We start from the raw sequence: 26424 nt of genomic DNA, 5'->3' as shown, positions 1-26424 counted from the left end.
TGGGCCCCTAAATTGCCAGGGCAGTATAACTACGCCACAAGTGACCCCATTTTGGAAAGAAGACACCCCAAGGTATTCCGTAAGGGGCATGGCGAGTTCCTAGAATTTTTTATTTTTTGTCGCAAGTTAGTGGAATATGAGACTTTGTAAGGAAAAAAGAAAAAAAAAAAGAAAAATCATCATTTTCCGCTAACTTGTGACAAAAAATAAAAAATTCTAGGAACTCGCCGTGCCCCCGCATATATGCGTCCACCCAGAAGAGCAGGGCCACCGGCAGGACGCAATCCTGCGTACGGCGGTCCTGGAGTGGTTAAAGGGCATCTGTCAGCAGATTTGTACCTATTAAAATGCAGAGGGTGCAGCAGTTGCAGAGAGCATGCCTCTAGGTGTAATGGTAACGCCCCCGTTGCTCCTAGAGGCTCATTTGTTTATATGAAAACATTCTTTTTCTCAGCAATGCGGGTACATATGAACATGGGACCGACACAGAGGCCTTCAGCTGCCAAGTGCACATGTAACAGGTCAGCCAGTGTCATAGATACAAATCTACTGACAGATGCCCTTTAAGGAGGAAGCCCTAAAGCAGCTGCCCTGGAGGCTACTAGCAAAGGACGAAAAGGCTGAACAGAACTAACAACCTGAAAGAGGTACAAGTATTAGGTGAAGTCGCAGAAGATAATGTGGGATACAAATATAATGATGTGATGCTTCACCATATGATCGTTTGTAATAATCGTCACATTTACTCCGCTTCCACAGTCAATATGAATGTGACCGTTCTAGTGGTTGACAACAGTCGGCGGAAACAGTGATTTTGCCATAAATGTGGAAAGAATTTTCTATGGGATGTTTTTTTTTGTTGCCAGTGTGTCCTCCGTCTAATTACCTGACAGGAAGAATAAATGACACAAACATTTCAACAGGGAATGGACAGGTTAAAGACGCACACACTATACGACTAGAGGACAGAAAGGGTTAAGGGACAGCTAGTCAGGTCTCTGGACTTGTGGCGGGGGTACATAACATGGGGTACTTGCACTGTCCTCAGGCTGTACTTTTAGAAGGCCTCGCACAGTATATGGTCATCGCCTCGGCGGTACTTTGAGGATATATACTCTCAGAAAACCCCTTTAATGCGTCTGATGCATTTCAATCCACAGCATTTTCTCTGAGGACTATGAAACCCCAGCCTCCATGAATTTCCCCCCTTGTCTCTCCTTTCACAAGTGAAGAAGAACAGCGATGATAAAGATTTCTCAGGGCAAGGTTTCACCTGCTTAAAAAAGGAGCCCTATTTGTGTAATAGACAAATGTATTAGGTCATTTCAATGCAATTTCCTACATAAATGTTCACTAAAGATAAAGCTTCAGTTTAGGATTATAATGCAGAGATGTAAGACAAAAAGGAAGCAACACAAATATATGTAATGAATGAGATGGAATAAAAGCCATACAGGTTTGTTCATGCCATATAACCGTATGTGGATGTTTGTCTCATACACAGAAAGCATTCGCTTCTATATATATATAGGGTTAATACTTACAATTTCATCCCCTGGTAACCAGTAACCTTCCTGCTCAATACCAGCTTTCGATCCCTTACATCCAACAGTCAGCGTCTCCACTATCAGGCCATCTTTTACAGCTAGGCTGAGTTGACGTGATATTTCCTTTGGGTGCATGCCATGGACACGGGTCATGTACCTGGCAGTTGACAAAGGAAGATAATGGTTTAAAGGGTACTCTACCACATCTGGCAACAGAAAAATAATTTTTACGTAGCTCTCGCCACATTCGGAAACAGTGGGCATGGCCTCCTGCAGCCCGAAACCTTCACTATAATTTACACCAGAAGCTAGTGCACCGAGTGCCAGAAGATGCGCCTCTTAATAAATTTGGACATCTTACATCAACACTCTTCTAATTAACGCCTTCCTGAACCGAGGGGATGGCTAGCTCCCCGCACTTTGACATGCACCTGCGTTGCAGGGATGGAGCGGGTACATCAGTTGTGACTGCGCCATTGATAGCCCTCCGTAATATACAGCTGGTCTACCACTACAACAGCCAGATTGGAGCAAGATCTCGGCTGTTTAACCCCTAAGCTGTGGCAGTCAATAGTGATTATAGCATTCAAGCGGTCAGACCGAGGGGATTTCAATGGCCATCGGTTGTGCCAAGTAAGGAAACCTATTAGGCCCTGCAGGAGTCAGGGTCTAATAGGCTACCAGTCAGTAGCACATTGGCGGGCATGATACAGTGCGCTATGTAAGCAGTGTTGTATATTATGTACTACATGTGATTAAAGGATTGCTTGTTTGCCTTTTGAAATGAATATAAAAAAAGAGAAAACATTTTTAAGAGTTGAAAAAAAAAAAAAAACATTGAGGGATAAAGAAAACAACAAAAAAAAAAGCTAAAGAAATTGGGTGTCTCTGCATTTGTAGCAACCAGTCACATAAAGGTATTGGGTAATTTACCTGTGCAGTGAATGCTGTAAAAAGAACAAAAACAAAGCGAAATGCTGCCAAATTCTGCAGTTTTTGTGCATTCTGCCTCCCCAAAAATTTAAGGGGTTATCCAAATCGGGGGACGCTGGGGAGGCTGGTCACTGTCACGGCCTGCTATTGGCTGCTCCCCCCGTCGTCGGATGTTTTGATCCGTGTAACGAGGAGATGGAGCGCCAGCCGTGCAGGGGTCTGGAGGGACGCAGGTGAAAACTAAGTTATTGCTCTTAGAAAATGGTGGTAAAAACATATTATTATTTTTTTTTTAAACCAATGGGGTCAAGGTACTTTTTACACTAGCGTTTTTCTTTTTCGGTATTGAGTTCCGTCACATGGGCTCAATACTGGAAAAAATGATTTATCCTAATGCATTCTGAATGGAGAGCAGTCCGTTCAGGATGCATCAGTTCAGCCCCTCTTATGTTTTTTGGCCGGAGAAAATACCGCAGCATGAACACTTGCCGGAATGCCGGATCCGGCATTAATTTCCATTGAAATGTATTAGTGCTGGATCTGGCATTAAAATTGCCGCATTGAGGGATGCGTTCTTCCGGTCTGCGCATGCGCAGACCTTTAAACCTGTGAAAAAATTTAAATACTGGATCAGTTTTTCCGGATGACACCGGAGAGACGGATCCAGTATTTCAATGCAGACAAATGCCACCCGTTTGCGTCCGGATTGCCGGAATGCTCTGCCGCAAGTGTGAAAGTACCCTAAAACGTAAAGAAGGATCTAAATTTGGCATCTCAATTACAGTGATACCTCGGTTCACGAACGCTTCTGTTCACAAACAACTCGGTTCACGGACAGAAAAGTTCATAAAAATATGCTCCGGTTCACGAACTCCGCCTCGGTTCACGAACAGGAGCCGCGGCCATTTTAATGCTATTTCCAGGCTGTCACATGGTCGTGACTTCCTGTAGGAAGACCGTGGAGAGAAGAAGAGACACAGATAGAAGTACTGTGAGTACTCTGCAAACATTTTAAGTGATTTTTTTATTTTTGGTGTGCTTTTTAGCACATACAGTACTGTACTTACTGTATTGTACAGTTCCCCCTGATGTCATTATGGAGGGGGACTCTCCCTCCAATGAATAACTGCCTCCCTCCCTCCTCCATGCCAGAAGTCATCACAAGCAAGGTTAGTGTCCTCTCTTTATACATTACTATACTGTACTAATGTAATTGTAATTTGTTTCATATTTTTGTGGTCAGCACGGATTAACTGGATTTACATTGAACCCTTTTTTTGCACAAGTAGTATATATTATTTTTTTTTGTGTAAGTAGTAAAACATAAAAATATTATATAAATGTTGTATCACAAACAATACATGGTCAAAGCTATGAAACACAAAAATCCAGAATTGCTGTTTTCTATTCATTCCGACTCCCCAAAAAATTGCATAAAATGTTGAAAAAGTCTAAAAAAAAAATATAGCTTGTCCACAAAAAACAAGCTCTCACATGCTTTAGTTGACTAAAAAATGTAAAAGTTCTGGCTCTTAGGATAGCGACATAAAAAGCTAATGATTTAGTTAATAAAAAGTGCATTTATTGTGCAAAAGTAGTAAAACGTAAAGAAGAAAAACTATATAATTTGGTATCGGTGAACGCTGCAAAATACAATGGCAGAATTGCTGTTTTTTCCCCATCCCCCTAGAAAGAGTTAGTACAAGTTCATCAATAAACTGTACTGTATGTAGCCCCCAAATCTCAGCCCGCAAAAAAACAAGCCGTTGTACAGCTAAATAAATGAAAACGTAAAAAGGTTATAGCTCTTGGAATGCAGTAAGGAAAAAACAGCTTCGCCCTGAAGACCCAAGACAGGCCGTTCCTGAAGGGGTTACGCCCGGCGTATGACACACCCGCCATAATAAACTCCCCTACAGCTTCCGGTCTACAAATTGGAATAGAAAGAATGAATTTGGATCTCTGTCTGAATTTGTGTTTGCAGCAGGATAAGGACACGTTCCGTGCCACAAACGGAAGCCCTCAGAGAATCCCAGAAGAATGAAGATGAAACCTCCGACGCCGGTATATAATGTGTGACTGCACGGCGGAGCGGCGAGCGTTATATACCGCCGAGAGGGAAATACTTCCCAAGCAGCTTTTAGCAAATAGAATTTCACTTTAATGAACCTCCTTCCGTTTCTTAACAAATATTTCAATTATGAGGTGGAAACAGCGCCCTGGAGTACAATGTGATCGATAAGCAATGAATTACCGTAACGGGGCATGGCAGAACGCCAAGGGCTCAGGCACTTCCAGCCCAGAGACTATGCGGATGCAGCCACTGAAGGATCCAGCCTTGCTTCACCTCTGTAAAATCCCAATTCCCCGGTATATAATTATAGGGACCACTTATAATGGCTGCTACCGCCATCTGAGAGCCCTGACCTCTCCAGCGCCCACTCGACAGTTTCCATGTCTCCTGCAGTCGCCTCACAGCACTTTTAGAACATCACTAGGCCATACATTATAGTATTATACAGTGCAGGTATGATACATATCAATTATTTGGGAATCGGGGGGCTGCCTACGGACCAACACAGGTCTGCTGAAGTAAAGAGGATCTGTCAGTATGATCAACCCTAATAAACGATACATACTGTCTGGTAGGGTTGATCCTGCTGAGTTAACCAACCCCTCTGTATTTGAAAATCGGTGGATCTGTTGTAGAGAAATCTGCACTTTAATGCATATGCTAATGAGGTCTTCCGATCGCCAAGGAGCAGGCTTGGCCCCTCTGAGCACCGCTTCACCACCCCCTTTCCCCATCCCCTTGACTGAGAGGGCCTGGCATCCTCACCCTCTCCCTGCCTGGCCCTTTAATCTGACGCATGCAATGGCGAATGTTGAAATGGTGAATGCAGTTCGCAACTCAGCAGGCTGAGCTCTGAACTGGGCATGCGCCGATTCAACATTCAATATGTTTGGATTCTTCTGTAGACCAGACTTGTGCCTGTAGTATGCTGGCCTTTCATTGGACAGCTAATTTAGGTGAGAGACCCACTTTAAATTAATTTAGCAGAAGAGGAATAGGTTCCAATAAGCCCCTGAATGGGTAGGGATGGCTTAGGAGGACATGCCGGAAGGTGCCTTACTTAGTAATTCGATCAATATTTGCAATCTGTTTCTGGTTCCTGATCACTTCTATAGCTGTCCATAAGTACTGAATGACTTTCGTATCCGCTTGTCGCCTCTTTGTTAGACGAGCCATCCTCTTATCTGTTTTCGCTGATCTGCAAAACATTACAATGAGAGAAGGTCACTAGGTACTCAAGTAATGCAGGACGCGTCAATCATTGGAGGTCAAGTATATGAACTGATTATACTGCTATGGCCGAGCTGAACAATGGATGATCCTCACTATTTTCTTCCTGGAAGGAATCCTATATACGTAACATTCTGATGTATTGAAGAAACAGAGAAGGAACCTGCACCTATTTCCAGAAGGGGCCCCGTCTAGTAGTCACTCAGGAATGGCTCACTACATTCGCTTCTGGGAGACTTCCAAAAATAGCTGAGCAAGCGCGCTGACAGAGGTGAGTGGAGAGAGCAGCCACCCTCCCTTCACAGAGGTCGCACGCCCACCAAACATTTATAGCATATCCTGTGTATGGAATACCCCTTTACGGACAGGACAGTCAGCAGTGACAGGGCGATATCTAGGGTTGGTGTAGGTCACCAAGACACCAGACATAAAATTACACTTAGGCCTTGTTCACACTTAAGGACGTGGTGCAGAAAAGATTGGCAAAAATTTCCTACATTTACCAATTTGTATTTTATTTTTTGGTGATGAACGCAGGTTACAAGACACGGCCGTGAGGACTGTTCTGTACCTAGCCCTGCACTTGTGTGTCCACCACATGACCAGGACATGTGCTCATCCCCTAGAAGTAAGTCTACTTTCACACTGGCGTTTTGGCTTTCCGTTTGCGAGATCTGTTCAGGGATCCAAAATGGATCAGTTTTGCCCTAATGCATTCTGAATGGATAAGGATCCGCTCAGAATGCATCAGTTTGCCTCCGATCAGCCTCCATTCCGCTCTGGAGGCTGCTTGAAGCGTTTTGGTGTCCGGCTGACGAAACGGAGCCAAACGTGTTCACTGACACAATCTGGTACAATAGAAAACTGATCCGTCCTCCATTGACTTTCAATGGTGTTCAAGACGGATCCGTCTTGGCTATGTTACAGATAATACAAACTGATCCGTTCTGAACGGATGCATGAGGTTGTATCATCTGAGCGGATGCGTTTGTGCAGTTCCATGACGGATCCGCACCAAACGCGAGTGTTATAAGCAGCCTAAACAAGAAAGGTAACTATTGAATGACAGCAAGCAGAGATCTTACAAACCACAAGAAACTGATGCAGAATGTGTATTGGAAAAACTGGGAAACTTTCCATTGCACAATGAATAACCTTTATTTGCTGAAGCGGTGACACTCTAAGGCCTCTTTCACACGGGCGTCATTTTTTTGGCCCGGCTAAGAGCCGGGTGCGTTGCGGGAAAATGCGCGATTTTTTCTGCGCAAGTGCAAAACATTGTCATGCGTTGCACTCGCATGAGAAAAATCGCGCATGTTTGGTACCCAAACCCGAACTTCTTCATAGAAGTTCGGGCTTGGGATTGATGTTCTGAAGATTGCTATTATTTTCCCTTATAACCATGTTATAAGGGAAAATAATACATTCTGAATACAGAATGCATAGTAAACCAGCGCTAGAGGGGTTAAAATAAAATAAAAAATAATTTAACTCACCTTAGTCCACTTGTTCGCGAAGCCGGCATCTCCTTGTGTCTCCGCTGCTGATGAACAGGACCTGGGATGAGCTGCTCCATTAAATACCGGTTAAGGACCTTCGATGACGTCACTCCGGTCATCACATGGTACGTCACATGATCTTTTACCATGGTGATTCACCATGGTAAAAGATCATGTGATGACCGGAGTGACGTCATCGAAGGTCCTTAAGCTCTATTTAATGGAGCAGCTCATCCCAGGTCCTGTTCATCAGCAGCGGAGACACAAGGAGATGCCGGCTTCGCGAACAAGTGGACTAAGGTGAGTTAAATTATTTTTTATTTTATTTTAACTCCTCTAGCGCTGGTTTACTATGCATTCTGTATTCAGAATGCTATTATTTTCCCTTATAACCATGTTATAAGGGAAAATAATAATGATCGGGTCTCCATCCCGATGGTCTCCTAGCAACCATGCGTGCAAATCGCATGGCATCCGTACTTGCTTGCGGATGCCATCCGATTTTCACACACCCCATTCACTTCTATGGGGCCTGCGTCACGTCAAAATCGGACATTATAGAGCATGCTGCGATTTGCACTGAACGTACAAGTGATGCGTTAAAAACATCGCTCATGTGCACAGCCCCATAGAAATGAATGGGTCAGGATTCAGTGCGGGTGCCATACGTTCGCCGCACGGATCGCACCCGCACGGAAAAGTCGCCCGTGTGAAAGGGGCCTAAGGCTACTTTCACACTGCCGTTTCTAGGTCCGCCTGTGAGATGCGTTTCAGGGCTCTCCCAAGCGGCCCAAAACAGATCAGTTCAGCCCCAGTGCATTCTGAATGGATAAGGATCCGATCAGAATGCATCAATTTGGCTGCGTTTGGTCTCCGTAGCGTTTTTTAGACGGTCACTAAAAACGCAGCTTGCAGCGTTTTGGTGACCGTCTGACTATGCGGAGCCTAACGGATCCGTCCTGACTTACAATGTAAGTCAGGACGGATGCGTTTTGACTTAGACTTTTCTTTTTATGAATAATGCAAACGGATCCGTTATAAACGGATACAAGCGTTTGCATTATTGGTGCGGATCCGTCTGTGCAGATACCAGATGGATCCGCACCAAACGCAAGTGTGAAAGTAGCCTAATACGTATTCGGTTATGAATTACAATAAGCCACATGATATCAGCAAACGTTCCAGCTAATAAATGTAAGCGCGGAATATATAGAAGAGAACAGAATATTACTGGAACGTGGTTTTAATGTTGCAAAACAATCGTTTATTTGAAGTGCGGCCTTAGCATACAGTAACGTTTCGGCCGGATATGGCCTTTATCAAACTGTGACAAAAGGGAATTAGGCGCGTCCGACTGATTCAAATAGGCGCCTTCCTCACTACACATGGCGCATTTACCTACCCGTGCAACTGCCCGCCACCATCACCTATCGAGTGCAGCTTTCTTACCATACTTCTCCATCTTCACAAAACCAGCAACAGGTAATTACTAGCACTTCCACCATGTTGATCTTCTTGACAGTATCTAATCATTTTTCTGGTTTCCGGTTTATTTTGGATCACTTGATGAATTCTCAGCCTCCCTGGCACAATTTTGACAACTGCCCCTTCTCAGATATGGCTATGCCTTGGTCTACCTTCTGATGCATAGTACCTGTTTACCAATGTTAACACAATATCTTGCAGCATAAATACCGGAATGTATATATTTTGGACCGTTTTCCTTATATGACCACACTAGATACCCCGTCTTGTTGTTCCTCGTGGATTCTACTAGCCATACGAGGCCGCAGAGTACTGCATTTGCCCGTATTATACTTTCTAATGAGTTGCTTATATATTGACACACGGTTTTCTCCGTTTGATAAAGGCCAAATCCGGACGAATTGTTACGGTATGTTAAGGCCGCACCTCGAATAAACGATTCACCTGTTTGCAACATAACTGCTGGAGTTTTCTTCATTATGACACGAGGGGTGGGAACCCGACTCCAAGCGTATATTGGCAGAGTGCCACAAAGTTTTACACTATAATGGAATGTAGTTGTGTAACAGGATGTCAGTTAACGTCTCAATTTAAGAGAGTATTGTAGTGTAGTGCAAAACACGGATACCGGTTCTGCAGTTTGCGGACCGCACATGGCTCCAACCATAATAGAAAATGCCTATTCTTCTCTGCAATTGCGGACAAGAATAGGACATGCTGCATCTTTTCTATGGAGCGGAACCACAGATGCGGAAATCTTTTGCGGCCCCACAGAAGTGAATCAGTCCGCACCTGTTCCGCAAAATTGCAGAACATACAGCCGTCTGAATGAGCCCTAAGAAGAGCATGTGGAGAAGCTACCTCCCATACACTAGTGTATCTGTTTTGATGTCCGCAAATCGCACATCCGGAAAATATGAAAGCAGTCAGTATGCACACCGCAATTTTCACGAGACCCACTGTAAAAAAAAAAAGAAGCCTATTCTTGTCCTCTAAACGGACTGAATAAGACAGGGTCTATAATTTACAGCCTGGCTGCACAGATGTCATCTGCGTGCTGTCCGTTTTCTTTTTTTGCTAAATGGGTCAGCGTGCAATTCGAAGTGGACAGGGACCAAGAATATGGTCGTGTGCATGAGGCCAAAGGCCAATTTCGCTTGAGTGTATTTGGTCCATGGAACATACCCCATGGGATTGCCACATTTCCGGGACTGTACACCGCTCTTCTGACCTCATCATGACTTCTGGGGCTGCGAGTTCCTGCTGAAACCACAGGTCTACTGTACTGTACATAATACCGTGAATACAGGACAGTAGACCGGGCAGGAACTCACAGCATCATAAGTCATAATGAGGCTGTGAGTTCAGGTCAGAGGAGCGGTGTACAGTCTGGGAAATGCAGCCATCACTACTGGACTGAGCACGGTGTGAAACTGGCCTGACACAATGCGTATCCATAGGCCGTGCTAACAGACCCAGCAAATACCTTACATGCCGAAAAGAACAATCCCCGGGAAACCAGATCCCGCCACTGACCTGTCTGCTGGAGACACTACTGCATGTGGTTTACCAGTAAATGTTCTTTACGTTACATACGGGATCAGAGAGAGCGATGGCGGCTCAGAAGGACAGAAGACGCTGCAGATGGAAATGGAAGAGGAGACCGACAATGCATAGAAAAGAAAATCCTCCCAGTCGCAGCTGTTCCAGAACTACTGGGATTTACTCCCTCGACAGCTACGTCAGAAAAACACAAGACCGTATCACCTGGGAGAAAGAAACCCGCTATACGGACGCCAGTTTCACATCAGCGCATTTGTACTGTATCACAATACGAAGCTGAACTCGGCTTCGTTAATGAGGCACGAAGTCGAGTATTTTGATACAGTCATTTCTGTGAATAAACGAAGGGACACGGGAAAGAAGCGAGACGAAGCAAGTGTCGCGATATTTGCTGAAACTTTGGAAAGATACATTTTACAGTTGGACGGAGCCCATATTCTTTACGTTATTTTTTAACAAGAATCGGGTTCGGATACAGCGATGCAAACCGATTCATTCAGCACAAAAATGGGACTGTATTGTTTGTATGGATTCCACTTTGGGCAAGGGGGTCGGCACATGGACAACATTTATTACCTGTCTACAGGATGGGACCACCAATGATCACAAAAGCGGTGGTCTCAGAGTCTGCTGGAGAGCCAGTGTATATGTGTGGCCACTGCTCCAGCCACTCGGCTATCATCATCTGCTCCACTGGAGGTGAACGGACTGGTGGCCACAATCCCACAGTGGACATGGGGAGCCCTGTTCTCATGATGGGTGGGGGTCACAGAGGTCACATCCCGGAGATCATACGCTGGATAAGTGGGCCATCTACACAGCGTCTAATGAGCGGCCAATGGCTAATGCGGTGGATGTTTCCTTGCCGACACAGCTCCCCAATGTGATGTTTAAGGATAAAACAACTGAAGGGGGTATTGCCCACTTGGACATCAATGGCATAGCTAGAAGATATAGGAACCGCACCTATGTGTAGACATTCACGGTTTATGCACATAGGGGGAGATTTATCAAGATCGGCGCCTTCTGCGCTGTTCTTGACATCTCCTGTACTGCCAAAGGATGCGCCTAATTTATGACACGGTGCGCGCCTTGCCATAAATTAGGTGCATCTGTAGTCTGTGCACCTAAACAGAAATGTACAACAACGCAGAGCTGCAGTAGATTTCTGGCTTCATTTGAACCAGAAAACCGGTGTAAATAAATATGAATTAGTCGCGTCCCCTTTAAGGAAAGTGGTGAGGGCTGCATAAAAGCCGAGTTATGCGACAATAAAAAACATAAATAAGTTACACTTAAAAAGTCACAAGCGCATGATTTCCAAATTTTTAAGGCTACTTTCACACCTGCGGCAGTGTGATCCGGCGGGCAGTTCTGTCGATCTGCCGCTGACTGAAAGCATTTGTGAGACGGATCCGGATCAGTCTCACAAATGCATTGCAAAAACGGATCCGTCTCTCCGCTTGTCATGCGGACCGACGGATCCGTCTTGTACATTTTTACCGATCTGCGCATGCACATGCCGGAACTACGTATCCGGCATTCCGGTATTCTGAATGCCGGATCCAGCGCTAATACATTCCTATGGGAAAAAATGCCGGATCCGGCGTTCAGGCATGTCTTCCGTTTTTGTATTGAGTATTATGGCCGATTTTACAAAATCTGAAATTTTCAGCGCGGAAATTGACCTGCGGTGTACATTTTGAAATTTGCAGCATGTCAACTGTTTGTGCGGATTTTCTTTGCAAAAGGCGAGATCTGGGGAGAATCTGCGTCAAAATCTGCAAGTAACACATCGAATTTTGGTACCAAAATGTGGCAAAAAACATAAAAAAAATCCAAAATAAACTACACTGCCATGTGCAGGTAACCTTGTTGGAAATACCCCTGTAGGCCTGGGCTCCACATGTGGCAGTGCTGCCACTGTACTGAAAGGGGGGCATAGTGCGACTCGCGAGTTGATGCGACTGCAATTGCAAAAATATCTATCATTGCTGGATTTTTTTTTTTACTTGCGGCTTGTGTGCCGCTGCAAATATTGCCGTGTATCTCCAGCCTTAAACATCTACAAAGAACCTGCAGAAAAACCGCAGGCGAGTGACATTAGCCTAAGGGCTCATGCACATGACCGTAGGTGGCCCGCAAACAGCGGGTCTGCAATATATGGGCACCGCATCACGGATGCAGACCTATTCGCTTGAATGGGTCCACAATCCGGGAGGTACGGTGTGGAACGGAGGCACGGATCCGTGTCTCCGCACCACAAAAAAGTAGTGCATGCACTACTTTTTTTGCGGTACAGACCGTTGCATGCTGATCGCAGACCCCATTCAAGTGACGGCAGGCACAAGGTCGTGTGGGAGTGGCCTACATAAGCAAACAGGAGTAAAAGCATCCGTTTTCGGAGACAACACAAGCGTGACCATTTGTAAAGTAGCCCCAAATCTGCACAATTAGCTTCAGTCACACCCGTCTGTCAGCAGATATTATGTGAAGCCTCTCCACCTTCATGGGAATACTAAAGTCTACAGCTGTCCATAGGGACCCACCTTTCAGGAGCTTGGAGGTCCCCTAAAGTCTGTTCAGCAAGCCAATTGGCCAACGGAACTGGTACCATATGGATTTAGGTATAATCAACTTCTACAGCATTGGAATATTACAAGCGGACCATGTAATACACAGTTGCACTGGCTTCACAGATGTTAGCGGCAGCTCCATGGGTCCCACAAGGAGGAACCTCCTCTATGAGGTTCAAATGCCCCAGATGGGACTAAGGGCAGGATATGCAGCATCAAAAAGGAGCAACACATTTGAAGAAACTTTCTAGGACCTACAGGATGACATCATCGGAATCCTCCCCACCCAGCTGCACCCTCCCCGTCGGCCCAGTGCTGCTGATCGTCATTCCTGCCAGAATTCCATTTCTGCATAAAATATTTGAGACTTTTTATGATTTGCTGAAATTCTTGACATGTTGGAAGAGTGGGTTGAAAAGTGAGTGCGGCACATTTACCGAGTCCAGTTCTTTTCTTAGTTTCTCCCTCTGCGATGCCGTTAGATTTGTGTAATCTAGGATGAGGCGTGCGCCCAACTTGCGGACACGGTGTAAAACCGGCTGTACGTCTAAATACTGTCGCACAGCTGGTTAGAAGAGGGAACTATATTGTCGCAAGTCCCTCAGTAAATGTGCCCCAGTGAGGTCAGCTATGTTAGGCTACTTTCACAATCGCGTTTTGGGCGGATCCGTCATGGATCTACAAAAACTGATCAGTTACAATAATACAACCGCATGCATCCGTTCAGAACGGATCCGCTTGTATTATCTTTAGCATAGCCAAGACGGATCCGTCTTGAACACCACTGAAAGTCCATGGAGGGCGGATCCGTTTTCTATTGTGCCAGATTGTGTCAGTGAATGCATTCTGAATGGATAAGGATCCGCTCAGAATCCATCAGTTTGCCTCCGTTCCGTCTCCATTCCGCTCTGGAGGCGGACACCAAACTCTGCTTGCAGTGTTTTGCTGTCAGCTTGACGAAACTGAGCCAAACGGATCTGTCCTGACACACAAGCAGCAGCGTTTTGGTGTCCGCCTCCAGAGCGGAATGGAGACTGAACGGAGGCAAACTGATGCATTCTGAGCGGATCCTTTTAGATTCAGAATGCATTAGGGCAAAACTGATCCGTTTTGGACCTTGTGAGATCCCTGAACTGATCTCACAAACGGAAAGCCAAAACGCGAGTGTGAAAGTAGCCTTACTTGGGTTCATGCCAGATTTAACAAACAAAACTTGTGAAAAAGCTAAAAAAAAAAAAAAAAAAAAAAAAAAAAAAGGCACAATCCCCACCAGGGGGCGGCATACTAAAAACTGGAGTAACAGCTCTAGACAAAAATCTTGGCACACGGGTTAGCTTAAACGGGTTATCCAACCCCTATAATGCCCCCCCCCCCAATGCCTGGGCCCCTCGTATCGTTGGCAACGCTAGGGAGTGAAGCGGGTGCCGGGGAAAAGGTAAGTATAATGTACACTTGGGGGGCATTGGGGGGGGGGGGGTCATTATAGGGGTTGGATAAGCCCTTTAACGGAAAGGGGTGAGCCTAAGAGGTGCCATTTTGCAATAAATTGCGTCACAATTCTGGAGTAAAAATGTGTCTCAAAGTTTAAGGCTTCATTTATACGACTGCGTGATGGCCGTGTCCATTTTGCGGACCGCGAACAGCGGATCTACAAAACACGGCACCGGCCATGTTCACCCCGCACTACAATGCGGAACCATTGACTTCAATAGGTCTGCAATCCGCATGTTGCGGACACAGATAGGACATGTTCTATCTCTTGCAGGGCGGCCACACGGACCAGGCCGCACATAGGCTGCTCTCTATAGCCAAAAATACTAAAGTGCTTCCTTAACGAGGATCTGATCCGGGAGCGCAGGACATCCTGCTGCTGCGTCAGGTCAGGGCCACCTATAAAAAGCTGTGATCAGGATTGTGGCCAAAATACATAAAGTTAGGTGTTCAAATAAATGTGGTTAGAGCAGGGCGGTAGTAGTGCCACATGGGCACGTACCATTACTACCATGCAGTAGTCACCACACTGTATGGTGCCAGGAGGCAACCTGCATTTAGTAAAGGTCAGAGGACAAACTGCATCAGCCATGTGTTATGTCCCTCTAAATTTACATCAACATAAATACACTAAACTAAGGCACCTCTGTCAGCAAGATCAGCCCTATTAAATTCAGCTGTGTTGCCTGGTAGGGTTGGTCCTGCTGATCACAATGACACCTGTCCTGTGAAAATTGTCTGTGTGGTTCCCAAGGAAAACCACATGCATTCCTTATGCAAATGAGGGCTTCAGCATACTAAAGGGGCAGGGCCTAGCCCCTCGTGCACCGCCCGACCCTCAGTGCACTGAAGCGCTCATTTTCTTTTTTCTTGGGAAGGACACAACCGATTTTCACAGGTTTTATTTTTATCAGTAGGATCAAACTTACCAAGCATCATGGCTGGTTTACTACTGTTGATCCTGCTGACAGGTGCCCTTATTTTTTTTTTCCAATTTAGGATGATTCTTGACTTTAGAGCTCATACACACAAATGTATTTTCTTTCCTGTCCGTTCAGTTTTTTGTTTTTTTTTGCGGGCCATATGCAGAACCCTTCATTTCAATGGGTCCACAAAAGAAACGAAAGTTACTCCATGTGCATTCCATTTCCATATGTCCGTATTTCCGTTCCGCGTAACGGACAACGATAGTACTGTTCTGTTAGGGTACATGCACACGTTCAGGGTTTATGTGCGGAGAATCCACACTGAAATCTGCAGGTGGTCGCAGGCAAATCTGTGCAGTCAATCCGCATCAATTGGTGCAGATTTTACTAAGTGAATGAAGAAAATCCGGTCAGGAAAAATAAAGGAAAAAAATCCACAAGGAAAAAAAATCTGCATTGTGTGCATTGAGAATATCAAATTCTCATAGAATACAATGTACATGACCTACGGTGCAGATTTTCCGCACGGAAAATCCGCACGCAATCCTGATCGTGTGCATTTATTCTAAGGGGCCAGCTGTTCCGTAAAATACGGAATGCACACAGATGTCATCCGTATTTTTTGCAGATCCGTTTTTTTGCGGACTGCAAAATACATACGGTCGTGTGCATGAGCTCTTTAAGGGATATTCTCATCTGAAACAATGGGGGCATATCGCTATTGTCTGATAGGTGCGGCTCCCACCGCTGTGACCCGCACCTGTATCAAGAATTAAGCGGGCAAAGTGGTGGCTGGAGGACTCCAGTCCGGCGACCACCGAGCGCTCTCTCCATAGAAGTGAATGGGAGGGCACCGAGCATGACCGGCCACCGCTCCCATTCACTTCTATGGGCCCAACGGAAATAACTGAGCCAGTGCTCGGCTATTTTTGGCGGCCCCATAGAAAATGAATGGAGATAGAGACAATGGGCCAGATTTATCATTAGCTCAAGTCAGAATAATGGAGTGAAAAAGTCGCAAATTTTTGCGCAATCGCTTAAACTGCGCAAAAATTTGCAACTTTTTTTCTGCTCTGCACTATGCTCGCCAGTTTTCTGAAAGTGGGCGTGTTTTCTTATGTAAATGAATCTCTAGACAGATTTACTATTGGGACTATTTAAAAAGTCGCAATTTCACTCCAGTGAGGACCATGCTTATCTTATGAGAGTTTTAAATAGAACATGCGACTTTTTCATAAAAACGTGCGACTTTTGTAAAGCTGCTTACTGACGGATAACCTGCTACCGTCAAACCACATTTATTACAGTCTTAAAGGGCCGATCATAAATCTGACTTGGCTAAAACTGACTTTAGCCACATGTTAAAGTGGAGTGAGCTGTCAGAGTCATGATAAATCTGACCCAATGTCTCAGATGATTGTGTTTTTTTTCCCCTTCTATTCCTCAGCAGTCCCATCAAGAATGAATGGGTCAGTGGGGGCCCCAGCAGCAGGACCCTTCCACCAATCAGTTAGTTATTCTCCATCCTCTGAATATGGGCCAGTTAACAACCTTGGCGCTGACGAGTGCTTTAACGGCACATGACTGTTAGGGCCTCACGCACACAAACATTTTTTCCCTCCGTGTCTATTAAGTCTTATGTTTTTTGCGGCCTGCATGCGGAACCATTCACTTCAATGGGGTCGGAAATAAAAGCGGAAATGCATTCCGTGTCTGTATGGCCGTTCTGCAAACAAATGCAAAATCAGACATGTTCTATTACGGACAAGGATAGGACTGTCCTATTAGAGGCCAGCTGTTCTGTTCTGCAAAATGCGGAACGCGCATGGCCGGTATCTGTATTTTGCAGATCTGCAATTTACGGACAGCAAAACATCCAACGGTCGTGTGCATGAGCCCTTAAGCTGAAGCGGTCACATGTCACAACGGAGGTCAGCGATTGTATGTAATCTTCACATCACAATTCTAGTTCAATGGGGATGGGAAGCAGATGAACTGGAATCCACTGAAAATGCGCAGTTTTTTATTTATTTTTTAGCTATTACACCCTCCCCAGGCACCATGTTATAGGTTTTGGGTTTCAGACAACCCCCTTAACCGTAAACAGACAGAACACTTATAGTAAATTGATATTAATTGCTCAGATCAGTAACTATAAGGCCTCCTGCACACGAACTTCCCGCTGCCGTATTGCAGACCACATTTGCGGATCTGCAATACACGGGGGCCGTTCTGTGGCCATTATGCATCATAGATGCGGACCCATTCACTTTAATGGGTCCGCAAATCCGGAGATGCGGAATGGTGCAGAACAGAACCCTACAGGAGCGCTTCCGTGGGGTTTCACCCCGTACTTCCGTTCTGCAAAAAGATAGAACATGTCCTATCTTTTTGCGGAACGGCCGAATTGCGGACCCATCAAAGTGAATGGGTTTGCGATCCGCTGCGGCTGCCCCACGGACTGTGTTCGTGCATTGCGGCCCGCATTTTGCGGGCCGCAGCACGACCACAGGGCGCACACGTTAGTGTGCAGGAGGCCTAATGGCTATGTTTACGGCCAGCTTCACATTCAGCTTGTCTGACAGGTTGACATGGGTATTTTCCGGGTAAATATACAGGCTGGGAAACTAGCGACAGCGCGCACGCGTCTATAGAATAAACCTCCGTCATGTCCACACGTGACTGAAATGCTGCAGATTTGCTTCTAAAGATTTTCGTGCGAAGAGCTGTACAGTACCAGCAAAGATGATGAGATTTTAAGAAAAAAATATATATACGGTATATGAAAATTTACCTATGTCAGTCAATTTAGGCCTCATACACATGACTGTGTCCGCAAACCACAGATCCGAAAAATATGGACACCTTCCGTGAGGCATTTTTCTCACTCCCATTAACGAGAAATGCCTTTTCTTGTCCATAATACAGACAATAATAGGACATGTTCTGTAATTTACGGAAAGGACACATGGATGACATCCGGGTGCTGTGCATTTTTTTCCGCCGACCCATAGAAATGAATGGGCCCACGTGCAATCCGCAAAACATGCAGATCGGACACAGATGCATAATGCGGTTGCAATACAGAGGGGGGAATCCATAGTCATTTCCGCTGCCCAAAAAAACATAATGGGGGTCATTTACTATCAGTTTTAAGTCTCTTTTTGGCGTAAAATTGTCGCATGTCCCCTTTTTTGCGACTTGTTAAATGTGTCACATGGGTGTTTATACGCTGCATACAACACAAAGGAATGTTGAGGGAGAGGCGGGAACTGGTGTAGATTGTTCGGCAGGCGTAAGGACTACCAAAGATGTGCCGTCATAAATTAGGCGCATCTTCCAGCTGCAACAAAAAATAAGGCCCCTTTCACACAAGCGAGTTTTCCTGCTGAATGAAGGTAGAAGGACCTTCTATCTCCATTCAGCAGGACCTGCGCTGACGTCACAGCGCTCACCACGTGGTGAGCGCAATGACGACAGCGCAGGTCCTGCAGGAAGAAGAAAGAAGATGATGCCGGCTGGGCGATCAAGTGGATGAGGCGAGGTTTTTTGTTTTGTTTTGTTTGTTTTTTAACCCCTCAATGGACATTTGAGTTAAGAATGCAATCATTTTCCCTTATAACCATGTTATAAGGGAAAATAATTAAATCTACAGAAAACCGAACCAAAACCTGAACTTTAGTGAAGAAATCCGGGTTCGGGTCTGGGTACCACATTTAGTTTTTTTTCACGAGCGTGCAAAACACATTGCACTCGTGCAGAAAAAAAAAAACTTAACAATGGAACGCAATTGCAGACAAAACTGACTGAAATTGCGTGCCTACTCGCGCGGGTTTGCCGCAACGCATCTGAACAAAATCTGTGACGCCAGTGTAAAACAGGCCTAAGGGTCTTAATAAATTACCCACAATAAGTGTGTTTTTGCTGCAAATCAATTGCAAGATCCGCAGAAGACTTCTCCTCTGTGCTTTCTGTCACGCGTGGATGTGTCCCGTCTACTATACATGGGCTGGGAAATGCAGAGACGTATGTGTCTGGCCTTGGCACGTGACGCAGGGAGCGGATCCTACATAACAAGGGACCTCTGTGGACAGCTGATGTAATGGGAGATGCAGTGAATGATGAGAGTCCAGGTCCTGCCGCCACAAACTGCTAGAAAATAATGAACCCATTTCATCCGGCTTTTGCTGCGCAGCCGAATGCATCTATTGTTCCCTGGAAGCAGCCACTTCAAGCTGCCGAGAAACCGAAAGCCTCCGAGCTTTACTGCATCCCACGTCACCTATGGACATGGAAAGGGTTTCCCACAGCGTCACATTAGAGCCACGTTCACATGTGCAGTATGCTGATGTGATTGCACTGGCAGGAAACCTGCTGGTTACACAAGAAAAAGATAATCATCAGTTTCATTGGAATGGGGAAATCTTTATAACCACCTTGGTTTTTTTTTCTCTAAGCTCCAGATGTTGCATTGAAGACTATATTAAAAGCAAGACAAAGAGGCGTTTTTTGTAGTGGCCTTTTTTCCCCACTTTTTAAAAACAAAAACACGTACGTTTTTTTTCTTCTCAATACAGCTGTACAGAGGAAGTAACATTACTAAATTATTTCCTCTAAATAAATATAAATGCACTAGGTATACAAAAAAAATGCCAGGGGCTAAAACATACAATATGGGCAAAAACATCTAAGGCTACTTTCACACTAGCGTTCGGGCGGATCCGTTCTGAACGGATCCGCTCATAATAATGCAGACGGAGGCTCCGTTCAGAACGGATCCGTCTGCATTAAAATGGCAAAAAAAAAAGCTAAGTGTGAAAATAGCCTCGGACGGATCCGTCCAGACTTTCAATGTAAAGTCAATGGGGGACGGATCCGCTTGAAGATTGAGCCACATTGTGGCATCTTCAAACGGATCCGTCCCCATTGACTTACATTGTAAGTCTGGACGGATCCGCACGGATCCGCACGCCTCCGCACGGCCAGGCGGACACCCGAACGCTGCAAGCAGCGTTCAGCTGTCCGCCTGTCCGTGCGGAGGCGAGCGGAGCGGAGGCTGAACGCCGCCAGACTGATGCAGTCTGAGCGGATCCGCTCCATTCAGACTGCATCAGGGCTGGACGGCTGCGTTCGGGTCCGCTCGTGAGCTCCTTCAAACGGAGCTCACGAGCGGACCAGCGAACGCTAGTGTGAAAGGAGCCTAACAATAAATAAATAAATAAATAAAAAAAAAATAAAAAACACTACAGCACTAAACAAGCTAGGCTAAATCAGTTTTTTTTTTAGCGAAAATAACGCCAGGACAAAAACATGTGTGAAGGAACCCTTAGGCCTCATGCACATGACTGTATGTATTTTGTGGTCCGCACAAAACGGATCCGCAAAAAATACATCTGCGAGCATTCCGTATTTTCGCGGAACGGAACAGCCGGCCTCTATTAGAATAGTCCTAACCTTGGCCACAATGCGGACAATAAATAATAGGACATGTTCTATTTTTTTACAGAACGGAAATACGGAAATGGAATGCACACTGAGTAACTTCCGTTTTTATGGCAGACCCATTGAAATTAATGGTTCCGCATAGGGTTGGGCGATATACCGGTATCACGATATACCGCGGTATTAAAAAAACGGCGATATGGCGATATCGCCGTTTCCTAAATACCGCGGTATTTTGTGACGTCATCAAAGAGGTCAGCGCACATTGAGCGCTGACCTCTTCTAAACGTGCGTCCGCCCGCTTCTACCAACTCGCCTTCAGGAACTGACTGATCACTTACCGCCCGCCCCTGCACCTTGCTCTTCCTCTCGCTCCTGGCCTGCCTCCTTCTTGCTCCGCCTCCCTTAGTCAAGTCTCCACCCACCATCTGACATAATCACCGTCGTCACCCACCAGTGCCGGGCGCCGTGTGAGTACTGTGTGAGTACTGTCTCTGGAGAGACTTTTCCTGCGGCTGCTTCACTAGTGCGTTCTGTCTGATGACAAAGTTATAAACTTACTACTTCCCGCAGCGGCCGCCCCGGCTCTCCCTCCTCCTCGCTCCCATAAGACCTTATTATAACGCTCCTTGTGGTCCCCCCATACAGTGCAACGCCTCCTTGTGGCCCCCCATACAGTGCAACGCCTCCTTGTGGCACCCCATACAGTGCAACGCCTCCTTGTGGCCCCCCATACAGTGCAACGCCTCCTTGTGGCCCCCCATACAGTGCAACGCCTCCTTGTGGCCCCCCATACAGTGCAACGCCTCCTTGTGGCACCCCATACAGTGCAACGCCTTCTTGTGGCCCCCCATACAGTGCAACGCCTTCTTGTGGCCCCCCATACAGTGCAACGCCACCTTGTGGCCCCCCATACAGTGCAACGCCACCTTGTGGCCCCCCATACAGTGCAACGCCTCCTTGTGGCCCCCCATACAGTGCAACGCCTCCTTGTGGCCCCCCATACAGTGTAACGCCTCCTTGTGGCCCCCCATACAGTGTAACGCCTCCTTGTGGCCCACCATACAGTGTAACGCCACCTTGTGGCCCCCCATACAGTATAACGTCTCCTTGTGGCTGCCCCCATACAGTGCAACGTCTCCTTGTGGCCCCCCATACAGTATAACGTCTCCTTGTGGCCCCCCATACAGTATAACGTCTCCTTGTGGCCCCCCATACAGTATAACGTCTCCTTGTGGCCCCCCATACAGTGTAACGCCTCCTTGTGGCCCCCATACAATGCAACGCCTCCTTGTGGCCCCCTATACAGTGTAACGCCTCCTTGTGGCCCCCTATACAGTGTAACGCCTCCTTGTGGCCCCCTATACAGTGCAACGCCTCCTTGTGGCCCCCATACAGTGCAACGTCTCCTTGTGGCCCCCCATACAGTATAACGTCTCCTTGTGGCCCCCCATACAGTATAACGCCTCCTTGTGGCCCCCCATACAGTATAACGTCTCCTTGTGGCTGCCCCCATACAGTATAACGTCTCCTTGTGGCTGCCCCCATACAGTGCAACGTCTCCTTGTGGCCCCCCATACAGTATAACGTCTCCTTGTGGCCCCCCATACAGTATAACGTCTCCTTGTGGCCCCCCATACAGTATAACGTCTCCTTGTGGCCCCCCATACAGTATAACGTCTCCTTGTGGTTTTTTTTCTTTTAAACGGGTATTTATCGCGATAAATTTTTTAATATCGTTATCGTCTGAATATTTTTGATATCGTCCAACCCTAGTTCCACATACCGTCCTCAAAAAAAAAACGGAAAGGACACAGAAAGAAAATACGTTCGTGTGCAAGAGGCCTTAGGCCGTTTTCAGACAAGCGAATGTCACGCTCCATACTCGCAGCTTCCAGTCCTGACCTTCCAGCACTGCCGGGGTCGCATAGCATTACAATGATTTATGGTGCTATGTAACCCTTAGCCCTCTTTCACATGGGCGTTACAGATTTGCTCCGGATGCGTCGCGTGTGCATTGTGGGAAAACCGCGCCAGTAGGCACGCAATTGCAGTCAGTTTTGACTGCGATTGCCTTAATATGTTCCGTTTTTTCAGCTCAAGTGCAACGAGTTTTGCACGCGCGTGAGAAAAAAAACTAAGTGGTACCCAGACCCGAACTTCTTTACTGAAGTTTGGGTTTACTGTTCTATTCATTTTATTATTTTCCCTTCTAACATGGTTATGAAGGAATATAATAGCATTCCTAATGCAGAATGCTTCCTAGAAATCTTCTATCTTCATTCAGCAGGACCTGCGTGGTGAGCGCGATTATGTCATCAAAGGTCCTTTTGCAGGTCCTGAAAGAAGATGATGCTGGTTGCGTGAACAACAGGATGAGGTGAGTCAATTTATTTTTTTTAACCCCTCAAGCCACATTCTACTAACTTAAGCATTCTGTATTACGAATGCTAGACTTTAATGGAGTCCGGGGTTGCTTTTATCCCTTTAATCTCCTAGCAACCATGCGTGAAAATCGCACCGCATCCGCACTTGCTTGTGATTTTCACGCAGACCCATTCACTTCTATGGGGCCAGCGTTGCGTGAAAAACACAGAATATGGCCTCATGCACACGACCGTTTTTTTTCACGGTCCGCAAAAACGGGGTCCGTGGGTCCGTGATCCGTGACCGTTTTTTCGTCCGTGGGTCTTCCTTGATTTTTGGAGGATCCACGGACATGAAAAAAAAGTCGTTTTGGCGTCCGCCTGGCCGTGCGGAGCCAAACGGATCCGTCCTGAATTACAATGCAAGTCAATGGGGACGGATCCGTTTGACGTTGACACAATATGGAGCAATTGCAAACGGATCCGTCCCCATTGACTTTCAATGTAAAGTCAGGAGTCCCTTTACTTTCACACTTGCGTTCATATAATGCAGACGGTGGATCCGTTCAGAGCGGATCCGTCTGCATTATATTGTTAAAACATTTCTAAGTGTGAAAATAGCCTCAGACGGATCCGTCCAGACTTTACATTGAAAGTCAATGGGGGACGGATCCGTTTGAAAATTGAGCCACAGTGTGTCATCTTCAAACGGATCCGTCCCCATTGACTTACATTATAAGTCTGGACGGATCCGCTTGCCTCCGCAAGGCCAGGCGGACACCCGAACATAACTTGAAGCGTCCCCATCACCATGGGAACGCCTCTACGTTAGAATATACTGTCGGATATGAGCTACATCGTGAAACTCATTTCCGACAGTATATTCTAACACAGAGGCGTTCCCATGGTGATGGGGACGCTTCAGGTTAGAATATACTGAAAAACTGTGTACATGACTGCCCCCTGCTGCCTGGCAGCACCCGATCTCTTACAGGGGGCCGTGATCAGCACAATTAACTCCTCAGGTGCCGCACCTGAAGGGGTTAATTGTACTATCATATCCCCCTGTAAGAGATCAGGGCTGCCAGGCAGCAGGGGGCAGACCCCCCCCCCCTCCCCAGTTTGAATATCGTTGGTGGCACAGTGTGCGCCCACCATCGGGCCCCCCCCTTCCTCCCTCTATTGTAATAAATCGTTGGTGGCACAGTGTGCGCCCACCATCGGCCCCCCCTCTCTCTATAGTAGTAACAACCATTGGTGGCAGTGTGCGGCCTCCCATCCCCCCCCCCCCCCCATGACTTGGAAGCGCCATCGCAGATTCCAATGATGGCCACCATGCTAGAACCTGACAGACCCCATTATAAGTTAGCAGGGTTCGCCTGTGTCATATGGCGGGTCTGGCACTCTGGCATCGTCAGCCCTCTGTTCTTATCATGGCAATAACGTTATAACCACTGGGGCACATTTATCAAGCTCCCCCCCCCCCCCATCATTGGTGGCAGCGGAGTTCCGATCGGAGTCCCAGTTTAATCGCTGGGGCTCCGATCGGTAACCATGGCAACCAGGAAGCTACTGCAGCCCTGGTTGCCATGGTTACTTAGCAATAGTACAACAGTAGAAGATTCATACTTACCTGCTTGCTGCTGCGATGTCTGTGACCGGCCGGGAGCTCCACCTACTGGTAAGTGAAAGGTCTGTGCGGCGCATTGCTAAAGGACTGTCACTTACCAGTAGGAGGAGCTCCCGGCCGGTCACAGACATCGCAGCAGCAAGCAGGTAAGTATGAATCTTCTACTGTTGTACTATTGCTAAGTAACCATGGCAACCAGGGCTGCAGTAGCTTCCTGGTTGCCATGGTTACCGATCGAAGACCCAGCGATTAAACTGGGACTCCGATCGGAACTCCGCTGCCACCAATGATGGGGGGGGGGGGGGGAGCTTGATAAATGTGCCCCAGTGGTTATAACGTTATTGCCATGATAAGAACAGAGGGCTGACGATGCCAGAGTGCCAGACCCGCCATATGACACAGGCGAACCCTGCTAACTTATAATGGGGTCTGTCAGGTTCTAGCATGGTGGCCATCATTGGAATCTGCGATGGCGCTTCCAAGTCATGGGGGGGGGGGGGGGGGAATGGGAGGCCGCACACTGCCACCAATGGTTGTTACTACTATAGAGAGAGGGGGGGCCGATGGTGGGCGCACACTGTGCCACCAACGATATTCAAACTGGGGAGGGGGGGGGGGGTCTGCCCCCTGCTGCCTGGCAGCCCTGATCTCTTACAGGGGAATATGATAGTACAATTACCCCCTTTAGGTGCCGCACCTGAAGGGGTTATTTGTGCTATCATATCCCCCTGTAAGAGATCGGGTGCTGCCAGGCAGCAGGGGGCAGTCTTGTACAAAGTTTGCAGTGTATTCTAACTAGAAGCGTCCCCATTACCATGGGAACGCTTCTGTGTTAGAATATACTGTCGGAAATGAGTTTTCACGAAGTGAAAACTTAGATCAGAAAAAGCTTTTATGCAGACGGATCTTCGGATCCGTCTGTATGAAAGTAACCTACGGCCACGGATCACGGACATGGATGCCAATCTTGTGTGCATCCGTGTTCTTTCACGGACCCATTGACTTGAATGGGTCCGTGAACCGTTGTCCGTCAAAAAAATAGGACAGGTCCTATTTTTTTGACGGACAGGATACACGGATCACGGCTTCGGCTGCAAAACGGTGCATTTTCCGATTTTTCCACGGACCCATTGAAAGTCAATGGGTCCGCGAAAAAAAAACGGAAAACGGCACAACGGCCACGGATGCACACAACGGTCGTGTGCATGAGGCCTATAGAGCATGCTGCGATTTTCACGCAACGCACCAGTGATGCGTGAAAATCACCGCTCATCTGCACACCCCCATAGAAGTAAATGGGTCCAGATTCAGTGCGGGTGCAATGCGTTCACCTCTCGCCCGTGTGAAAGGGGCCTTACAGTTCTGTCAGCATTATGAAATTGACCTGGTGAGCGGATTATAAAATCCGCAGCAGTTTGATTCCTCACCTTCTGCAAACTAGGTTTCCCCATAGACGTCAATTGGGTAATAAAAAGAAAAACCGCACGAAAATCCGCAATATTGAGCAGATTTATGTGCAATTTCTGCAAATGAAAATCAGTTCCATTTATCTGATTGGTGTTGTTTTGGCGAGAAGCACATGGATTTCTGCAAGCCCCATTCAGGCGCAGACATTTTCTGCTGTGTGTGAAGACGCTCGTAGTCCGGATTCACACAGTTTGC

General features: G+C 46.7%; 1 protein-coding gene across 2 annotated transcripts in view; it reads right to left on the bottom strand.

The window, feature by feature from the left end:
• ZMYND11 (zinc finger MYND-type containing 11) overlaps positions 1 to 26424 on the bottom strand; it is a 78985-nt gene that overhangs the window by 45824 nt on the left and 6737 nt on the right. For both annotated transcript variants that reach the window (XM_044295617.1, XM_044295616.1), the window contains exons 2-3: positions 5615 to 5752; positions 1545 to 1704 (exon numbers count right to left, since the gene is read on the bottom strand). In XM_044295617.1, coding sequence (XP_044151552.1) covers positions 1545 to 1704; positions 5615 to 5730 — 276 coding nt within the window. In that variant the 5' untranslated portion in view covers positions 5731 to 5752. The remainder of the gene's footprint in view (positions 1 to 1544; positions 1705 to 5614; positions 5753 to 26424) is intronic.

Source organism: Bufo gargarizans, chromosome 5 (assembly GCF_014858855.1).
Source record: "Bufo gargarizans isolate SCDJY-AF-19 chromosome 5, ASM1485885v1, whole genome shotgun sequence".
NCBI lineage: Eukaryota > Metazoa > Chordata > Amphibia > Anura > Bufonidae > Bufo > Bufo gargarizans.
Note: the sequence above shows the minus strand (reverse complement) of the source record. Positions and strands in the feature narration are given on the sequence as shown.